This window comes from Kryptolebias marmoratus, linkage group LG11 (assembly GCF_001649575.2).
Source record: "Kryptolebias marmoratus isolate JLee-2015 linkage group LG11, ASM164957v2, whole genome shotgun sequence".
In the NCBI taxonomy this organism is placed as follows: Eukaryota; Metazoa; Chordata; class Actinopteri; order Cyprinodontiformes; family Rivulidae; genus Kryptolebias; species Kryptolebias marmoratus.
Genome location: NC_051440.1, coordinates 2,396,677 through 2,407,079, shown reverse-complemented (window position 1 = coordinate 2,407,079; position 10,403 = coordinate 2,396,677). Strand labels below are relative to the sequence as shown.

At 38.3% G+C, this 10,403-nt stretch overlaps 1 protein-coding gene across 6 annotated transcripts in view; it reads left to right on the top strand.

The window, feature by feature from the left end:
- LOC108228855 (zinc finger protein 391-like) overlaps positions 1–10,020 on the top strand; it is a 15,542-nt gene extending 5,522 nt beyond the window's left edge. For 5 of the 6 annotated variants that reach the window (XM_037978319.1, XM_037978321.1, XM_037978317.1 and 2 more), the window contains one exon: positions 2,337–10,020. In XM_037978319.1, the coding sequence (XP_037834247.1) occupies positions 2,337–3,412 (1,076 nt within the window). In that variant the 3' untranslated portion in view covers positions 3,413–10,020. The remainder of the gene's footprint in view (positions 1–2,336) is intronic. The other variant, XM_037978322.1, reaches the window with a different exon arrangement.
- Positions 10,021–10,403: the final 383 nt, after the last annotated feature.

The following is a 10,403-nucleotide window of genomic DNA, read 5'->3' as shown; positions in this document are numbered from 1 at the left end:
TATATATATATATATATATATATATATGTATATAATAAACACTCCACTTGATAATCACTAGAATAAATAGTTTTCAATAATGGTGTGGAGAGGATGGCTGTAAGGGGAGAAGGGAGGCCAACTAGAAAAAAAAAAAAAAAAGAAAATATCTAGCATTAGCGTTCAGCCCTAAATCTCTTCAAACTAGTTGATCGGATGACTCCTACATCACGTGCTTCAGACATTATTCCATCATAACTGTTTAAAGCTGTATCCTGTATTATTGGTTCATTCATTGTAACATTTAGAAACTGTTCTCTCCCTTCAACTCAGGTCCCTGGATCATTTAAAAATGCTGTATTTTCCCTTTTCTAAAAAAAACCTACGTTAGATTTATCAGCACTTAGCAGTTATGGACTCATCTTAAAGCTTTCCTTCAGTTACAGATTTCTTGAAAAGGTAGTTGCACCATAGCTTTGAGATGCTCTTGAGGAATTTGGTATTTCAGTCAGATTTTCAAAGAGCCAGTTCTACTGACTCTGCTCTCCTCAGAGTGACTTGTTGATGTGCAGGGATGCAAGGGAGTCTGTAGTCTTGATTACCCTAGGTTTAACGTCAGCCTTTGATGTTGTGAATCACTTGGTGCTGCTTCAGACACTGAAGGGTTGGGTGGCCATTTTGGGTATGGCTTTGGATTGGTTTGATTTTTATTTACCCTTTAGAAATATCTCTGTTGTTAAATCTAATTTTGAATCAGCATCAGTTACTCTTAAGCTTGGTGTTCCACACGGGTCTGTGTTTGGCCCCATTTTATTTATGCTTTATCTGCTTTCAAACCTTTTAATGTCATCTCCTATCACTGTTATGCTGATGATATTCAGCTTTTACTTACTTTTAAACCTCAGTTTATTTATAAATTATTCTACAACGTGTGTGTGTGTACAATATTAAATCTTAGTTGAATAATAACTCTCATAAGTTGAATAAATAAAAAACAGGTCCTCTTTGCCCTGGAAAACCTGGTACCTCAGATTACTGGTCATTTGGGTCCCCTTACCTCTTGCTTTAAACCCACTTAAAAATGCGGGGGTGACTTTTGATGGTAATCTCTCATTTGACCCAAATGTTAACAATGATTTTACAGAACTCTACAATTCTTTATTATTTTTTAATCTACACTTCATTTATTTTATGGCAATTTTTGAGAAAATGGCATTTTTTTTACCCTCTTAGGACGCTCAAATGGAATTTTTGAACACTCTGGAAAATTTCCAGCCACGAGCTTTAGAAAGCCCCAAAATACATCTGAACTTTTTGTGCGTACAGTTTTCTTGATTTACGCCAAGATTCAGCAGAAAATCCATACAAGTCTTTTTCCATGGGGCCCCAGGTCTTCCTGCAGCAGAGTGAGACAGCATGAAGGTTTCTGCTCTTAAAAATATTCAAGAGCCTGATGTGTATATGTATGTAAATGGTCAGATAACTGTACTTTCAAACAATGTGTTAGACATGTATTCACCTTTTCAGGTGAAAAGGAACTTGTGTTTTGTCTACATTAACAAATACTTAAAGAGGGCCTATTATCCAAAATTCACTTTTTGCATGTTTTTGTACTTCCATTTGGGTATCTACTGCTTCTAGAAACAGTCCAAGTACAAAAAAACAGACACTGAGTTTGGGGGCGTGGCAAACAGCAGCTTATTTGCATAAAAGTGAAGCTGCCCTAAAACCGCTTATTCTAAAATGAGCTCAAAACAGGCAGAACTGATCAGGTGAAATCACAATATTTGAGAATGATTTTGTGTATTAAATGTAATGAACATGTTTTGTACAGCCCACAGACCTATCCTGATTTGTTCAAGGAAACAGAATAGGTCCCCTTTAATAATGCATAAATAGTCTTCATTTTAGAAGGGCTCACAAAAACACTTAACTACTAGCAACTGCCTTAACTATTAATGTGTCAAATTATAGCTTATTAAGTATGACTCATCCTTAATTAATGATGTTTGCAAGGTTAATTAATCAATAATTATTTAATAATTATTTAAATAAGGCTAAATAAAGTGTGGTTATTATAAAGTGCTACCAAATATTCCAAAATGTTTGAAAATCCTTAGTTAAAAAGTCTGCAATTAATCTCAGTCTAGCTGAAACAAAAATCCACTGATTCCACCTCCTGTCTAACAAGCATTAAATAAAAAACGGATAAACAGAGTTAATGTGAGGGATTTAACCTGCATATGTATAAAATGTTTGCGTTGTATAGCCATGCTAAAGTTTTTGTTTAAAACTTATTTGCTCAAATGTGTTTATTTGTTCTATCATAGTTAATTTCTTTTCTATTGTCCCTCCAGAACTGGAGCAGGAGGTTGTGATGGACAAGCAGCTCTGGGACCAGGAGAAGAACTGCAGAATGGATAAGGAGCCAGAACCTCCAGAGATTAAAGAAGACCCAGATCCCCCACAGATTAAAGAAGAACCAGATCCCCTACAGATTAAAGAAGAACCAGATCCCCTACAGATTAAAGAAGAACAGGAAGAACTCTGCATCAGTAAGGATGAAGAGCAGTTTGTTATGGTGACTCCTACTGACAAAGAAAGTGACCAGAGTGAAGCAGAACCAAACAAGGACCAGCTCCACTCTCACCTGTCTCCTGTAGAAGAGGATCAAGATCAAGATGGAGGCAAACAGGTAGAACCAGGACCAAGTCAGAATTTAGTCAAATGTAACAGTTGGGATAAAACGTTTACAAAAACGTCCTCATTGAGAAATCACAGCAGACTTCACGCAGGTGAGAAACCTGACCTTGGTAACACAAGTGGACATGGTCACACAGATGAGAGAAAACCATATGCTTGTGATAGCTGTGGAAGAAGTTTTTCTCATTTGTCATCATTAAACCGTCACAAAAAGGTTCACTTACAGGGAAAGGCTTATTCTTGCAAATTATGTGATAAAACTTTTAAACAAAATAGTCTTCTGTTGTCCCACATTAGAACTCATAATAACAAACATCCATATTCATGTGAAGAATGTGGTAAAAGTTTTGAATATCTCAGTGTTTTGGCTCGTCACATGAGAACGCACACAGGTGAGAAACCGTACTCTTGCAAAGCATGCGGGAAGAGGTTCAGTCTTGAGGGCAATTTGTTGCGACACATGAGAACTCGTACGGGTGAGAAACAGTATTCTTGCAAGGAATGTGGGAAGAGGTTCAGTCAAATTAGTAATTTGTCGTCACACATGATGATTCACACAGGTGAGAAACCGTATGCTTGCAATGATTGCGGGAGGAGTTTCAATCAGAAGAGTAACTTTATGACCCACATGAGAACTCACACGGGTGAGAAACAATATTCTTGCAAAGAATGTGACAAAAGTTTTAGGCAAAAAAGTGACTTGTTGAGTCACATGAAGAGTCACATTTGAGACAGCTGATGCATGTGAGAAATGATTTTATTGATGTAGCTCCACTAAATCCAATGAAATATTGGCCCTGCATCATACTTTTGAAATATTAGGTTCTTTCTCTGCACTGTGAAAACTCGGGGTAAAATAACATCTAGCTTTTACATCCCTCACCATAAAAACAGTCCCAGTATGTATTAGTGTCACAGATTAACAATAATTGAAATAAAGTTCACAAATAAACACTATTTTACAAAAATGCTGGGGCCGAATAGAAGCCACTCTCCCTCTGCCAGTCGGAACCCTTAAATAGAGTCAATTTGGTCCCGACCTGGGCTTTGTACGGCCCTGGGGCCACATACAACTCTTTGGTTTACTTTGACCAGCCCGTGTAAGATTAATTACAAATGACAAACTAAACATATTTTGTAATTTTAACATATGCACGGACTAAAGTTGCATTTCTTTTTTTTTTTTGAAGTTGTTTTTTATTCACAAACATAATGACGCAACACATAAATCAGTGCATGCACATGAATCTAATTGTCACAAGCAGGTCACAAGATGACTTTAGCCTTCAAAAAATGTCCCTTCATGCAATAAAAACAGAAGGGTAGATGCTGAATACAGGGTTTTTAACAAAACGTGGACTGCTAAGTATTTATTTGCTGAAGTCAGAGGCAAAGCCTTGTGTTTAGTTTGTGGAGAGCAGATCACCATGTTTAAGGATTACAGTTTAATTCAGCATTACGAGACGAAACACGTGGAGAAATACCAAAACATGACTGACACTGAAAGGACGCTGACATCAGAAACTTTGCTAGCTAAGCTACAAAAGCAACAAGGCTTTTTTTTTTTTAACCAGGCTTCACACATCCAGGGATGCAGCAGCCAAGACCAGCTTTGTGACATCCCACAGAATTGTTAAAAACAGTAAGCCATTCTCGAAGGGGGAGTTTGTCAAAGAGTGCTTGGTGGACTCTGCAGTACTAATATGCCTTAGAAAAAATGAAGCATTTGAGCAAGTCCGACAAGAATGATCAAGGACATTGCAGGGAAGCTGGAGCTTGAGCTTCAGCTGCAACGTGAAGTGGCAAGTTTTGATTTTTTTTCCTTGGCTTTGGACGAGAGCTGTGATGTACCGTATTTTCCTGACTATAAGGCGCACTTAAAAGCCTTCAATTTTCTCAAAAAACGACAGTGCGCCTTATAATCTGGAGCACCTTATATATGTAAGAAGTCGTAATGTTTTAGTAGATTACAAAGCCGCACTGCTTGCAGCATTAAGGCACAGTTATAGTCACGCAGGGTTCCGTGCACGGCATGTGGACCTGAGCAAGCGTTGTAGGCGTTTATACTTGACACTTACGTCAGTGCAGTATCCTTCATTGAGTTTTGAACCGTTTGATTATCTTTGTGATCTCTCATAGAGGGATCATATAAACGCTGATACAGGCGAACCAGCACCGCTAAAGCACCAAAATCCTCCATTTTGAATGGAGCACGGCATGCGCAGTCCACGCAAAGTTACACAAATTGGGAGGGGCACGACGATGCGCCTTATAGTCAGGTGCGCTGTATATATGACAAAAGTTATAAAATGGATCATTCATTGACAGTGTGTCTTATAATCCAGTGCGCCCTATAGTGCGGAAAATACGGTACATGACACAGCCCAGTTATTTGTGTGACAAACATTTGTGTGGGATAACGGACTTCCAAGATTACAGAGGAGCTGGTAATGAAAGGTCAATGAGGAGTCAATGAGAGGGACGACGACAGGGAGGGATCAGTTCTCGGAGGTAAAAGTATGCTTTGACACGCTGGGACTGAAATGGGACAGACTGGCAGGTGTCACAACAGACAGGTTGTCCAAATCTGATGGGGAGAAATATCAGTCTTTTGAACTGTATGCAAGATAAAGTGACTGAAATCGATACAGATAAAAAAGTTGGTCTTTTTGCTTTGTATTATACACCAGCATACAGTGTGCAAGTCTGTGCTAAAAATTACCTATGTTATTGAAATTGTAACTAAAATTGTTAACTTCATCATGCACAAGCATTGAATCAGGAGACTGGGCATAATGACATCGGCTACCATACAGCTGTCAGATAACTCAGCCTGACCCAAGTGCTAAAAGAGTTTAGGACCTGAAAGCAGATTTTTGTGAGAAAAAAGGCAAAGACATCCGAGAGCTCTCAGATGAGGACTTGATGGCAGATTTTGCATTTGCTGTTGATGTGAGCGCACTGATAAATGAACCTAATACCAAACTTCAAGACAAGGGTCTTTTTGTCCATGAAATGCACAGCCAGTTGAAGGCTTTCAGGAGAAAGTTGCAGTTTTTTTTCAAGCCAACTGGAGAGCAACACTCTCACTCCCATTCAAACCCTGAAAAAAGTCACACTATCAGCTGATCACCTCCACAGGTACTCATCCATAATAGGAGCACTGATTGGTAAGTTTTCAAGGGGATTTTAAGATCTCAGAATAATCAAGGATGAAATTATCAGTGTGGATAATTTATGCAGTGATGTTCAGCTGGAACTCATTGACCTGCAGTCTGATGCAGTACTGGCAGAGCTCTTTAAATCAGGATCTCTGCTGGATTTCTACTCTTCTCTCAAGGAGGAAAACTCCCCAAACACGAGGAGACATGCTCAGAAGATGTCTGTTCTCTTTGGGTCTACCTGTATATGTGAACAAACATTCTCAGTGATGAAGTTTAGGACACATTTAAAGCCTTTTTCTCAAAATCACAGTTCAGTAACAGTCATTGTTATATGATATATCTTGCCTAATATTGGGTACAAAAACAACATTTTGATGTCTTTAGAAAACTAAGAACCTCTTTCCTACAATAACTAAAACTCAAATTTGGTTTTGGGGTGAATGTGAGTAAAAATAATATAATATAATGAGTCACAAATGGTAAAAGCATTCACATTTTGTTACCCATCGTTTTTTGAAATTTGATTGAATAAATAACAATTTTTGTAAGACCTCACTTTTTCATTGCCTGATCATAACGTACTCTTACCAGTTTTACCAGCTTGTCAAAACAATGCCATTTACTTTTTTTAAATAATGAAATACAAAGAATATTATGCAGAGTTGAGTTCAGCCTTTTGTCCTGGTCCTCCACAATATTTCCTGTTTCTCATGTGGCCCCATGGAAAAAATAATTGCCACCCCAGGTCTAGTCTGAATTCTGTCATCAGTCAAAAAGCACTAAAATGTTTGTACTTTCTCATAGTATTATGGTGTTGGTTTACAAGCTGTCATTTTATTGGATATGTTTTTTTTTCCCATTTTTTTTCCTAAAGTCAATAAAAGCAAATGCTGCAGTTGCAAGATGATGTTCTTGTGATTGACATTGCTCTCTGGCCAATCAATGGCCTGCAGTCTACTGATGTCAAATCTTCAGCTTGACTCGGCTCACTTGGAACCTTGGCCAGGTATGTTCTAACAAGCAAGCTGAAAGTGGGTGACACCACCCAATGGAAAGGCTCTGAACCTGCGCTGAGTTGACCCGAGTAGAGCCGATTTGAGCCCATGGGAAAAGGCTATGTCTTCCTTGAAGGAAAGTTTTCACATTGTTTGCCCTGTGGTGAGATGCATTATCATCTTAAAAAAGGAAGCCATCATCCCCAAACATTATTTCAACTAATGAAATTAAAATGTGTCCATTTTGGTATTTTTTGTATTTATTTATTTATCTCTCCCTGACATGCAGGCTCAGATCATCAGTGACTGGAAATTTACATGTTTTCTTCAGACAGTCATCTTCATAAATTTCTGTTTACTGTATTTTCCCCACTATAGGCATACTTCACTCAGCAGAGGTCCGCGCATACTCAAGGCCGACTCAACCATAGACTTGTCCGCGCAAGGATAAATTTTTATGACCGCATACACGTACTCTGTGTCGCACAATAAACTGCCCGGTGAGAAACGGTGCTCACATCGAACTGTTTTGTGCGCGACACCAACCGCTCTCAGGTAAGAATCGGCGCCAGCCCGCAGCATGACTGCTGCTCTCTGTGCAGTGCTGACAGGTGTGCGGTGGCTGCCCTGGTGGTGAAGAAACAGATAAAGGCACCTTCTTTTCTTTTGTTTTTTTTATAGCTAAGAGGCAATCGATCTCTTCCTCCTTGTCCGGTGACACCATGACTGAAATTAGTCATGGGAGAATTTTAGGCAATCTGTACACTCGAGTATGAAGTCTCAACTGTCCGCAGACAGTCTGCCCGGAGTCCGCAAGGCTCACGGAGTACTCACAGTATGCCTGAGTATGTGGGGGCCTAATGTTGCAAGCAGTGCAGCTTTGTAGTTTACCAATGTTTAATGTTTTTTACTAAAACATTACGACTTCTTACATATATAAACTGCTCCGGATTATAAAACGCACTGTCGTTTTTTGAGAAAATTGAAGGCTTTTAAGTGCGCCTTATAGTCCGGAAAATACGGTAGGTGTTAATGATGGCTTTTGTTTCATTTTTCTTCCATTTCTTTTAGATGATTTCTTATAATTTGGCCACAGACATTGACTCCAGTTTCTGTCCACTTGTTTTATTTGTTTCATTGTACGTTTTCTGTTTTTGAGACATTTTGCTTTAAGTTTTCTATCTTGATACTTTGATGTCTTCCTTGGTCTACCATTATGCTTCCCTTTTACAACCTTCCTGTTTTGTTTGTACTTGGTTCAGATTTTAGACACAGTCAATCTGCTTTGTTTAACAGCTCCCCAAGGTGTGAGCTCTCTAAATGAAGACTAATGAACACATTTAATCTGATTTAGAATTATATTACAGAGTGACTCCATAGTTTTTCCTCTACTTGATCTAAAAAAAGCTCTGACCGACCACAACAATTATATTTATTTATTATTGTTTCTTAATGCCAGAAGGTTGGAATTTTGAAAAATAATAGTTTTGTGGCATGTCTGTGATTTTGTTTGTTTGTTTTTATACAAAATAAAACCATTGAAAGAACATCCTCCAAGAGTGATGATTCCAGCCACGCACAGACTTCTAATCCTGACTCCATGGTAACGAGAAGCCTGGACCCTAAAATTTTGATGACCCCAGTGACCCTGATAGCAAGAAGTTTGTCAGTGTGCCTAACTTTCAGTGAAACTCTGAATAAGCACAACACTCATGGAAGCTAAATAATTTTTCTTTGTTCATTCTTGTTTTTCATATGTGAACATGATGTGCTTTCTTGGTTTAAATGTGTGTATTTGTTTTAATTAGTGATGTTTCATTTAACCTGTTCTCTTCCTTCAACATCTGAGGTTGAAACCTCATGTATTCTCTCATTGTTAATCTTTACATGTGGTGTTGATGTTCAAACTGTTACACTGCTAGTAATGTCTTTACAAATGTTGATTCATTGTGGTACTGAGGTATTCACAACTTTTGAGTATCTAAGTGGATGAGAGGATTAGAAAGGTAGAGTTTGAAAGTTTAAACTTTTGATTTCTTAGAAGTTAAAATACTTCTCAGTATTTTTCCTTCAGACAAAGTGCAGAAGAGAAATGTATCTTTCCTTAATTGGTCAGTCAAAACATGACCCTAAAGGTCAAAGGAAGACATAAAACTGTCTTTATCAATCATTTCTTGGCCCATTGCTCTTTTAAAACGCTCTCTAAAATCTTTTTGAACAGTCATCAGGACAGAGACTCTCCCTGTTGGTCAGGGCTGATCAGGCAGTGCTGACCACACGTTTCCTTCCTTATCTAAACTTTAACACAGATATGGTATCGGGCTAGCTTCCTCTAACTTCAACCGTAAGAAGAGGAGTTTCCTCTCACTAATTTTGTGATTTACCATTTGAAGTGACTGAACTTTATTTTATCAAACAGACCTTTTTGATATTTTTATGACTTCTTTTAGGGAAATAATTCAGATTAACTTTGTTGCCTTTGTAACTGATCTTACAAGCTAAGACGGAGCAAACCAGACAGCTGAACCTGTCTCCAACTTCATCTATGAGGTTCTCCTCCATCTGAGAAAATCCTCTGGGTGATATTAACTCCTGGGACACTGATGCCAGACCACCGTCAGCCCTGAGGTACATAGCGCCGACTAGCTGAAGCTCTACTTGAGGTGTTCCAAGGTCTCTCATGTGTCCACAGGAATCCAGCCTGTGAACATGGAACGTCCTCCTCTTGTTTGGGTCAATGACTGCATGTTGGAGGGAAAAACCTCCTGATGGTTTGATCTTAATGTCCTTGGTTGGTCATTATGGTTTGGTGTCAAAATTATTTAACATTTATTCTGGGTTTTTAACAGTTAAACTCATTGTTCAGCAGTACTTTAATTTTTCTTTATTATTTCGAGGTGGTTACCTTGTTCCTTGTACCATGTTTGACGTTTCCTGAAAATTTTATGAAAATCTGTTCAGAACTTTTTGAGTAATCTTGTCCACAGACATACGCTACAAAAAACATAACCCCCTTGGCGAAGGTAAAAAAGAAAAATATAAGCTTTCATGTTAGACCTGACAGTATTTTAGGAGTCATCCTTTTTATTATAAAACTCCTGACACTATTTTACTTATTCCTTCGTCTGTAAATAGTTTGTAAAGGTCCATTTTTTGTAATAAAAACACATTAAACTGAAGTACTGTGTGTTTAATTCTTGTGTTTGTCTTTTAGAGGGTCAAACTGCTAAGAACCTTAGATTCCAATGTACAAACCTGAGCTAAGGGTAAATAAACTTGAGCTAAGTGTCATTTCAACCTGGAGAAACTCACACAGAGAAAAGCTGCAATTTGTGGGGGACCAGTTGTTGGGGACTTTATGTCAAAGGACCCCCCCCTTTTATTACGCTATTCTATTCTCCTTCCTATGAATATTTTGTTTTGTTTAGTTACTAAAAGCACTGTTTCATTGTCGATGGTTAGCTGAATATTGATGATAACGGTTCTAGCTGAGAGAGAGGCGAGGGTTGAAAAAGATTAGTTTTCAACAGGCGCTTGGGGCAGCCTCGGGTCCTAAGTTTCA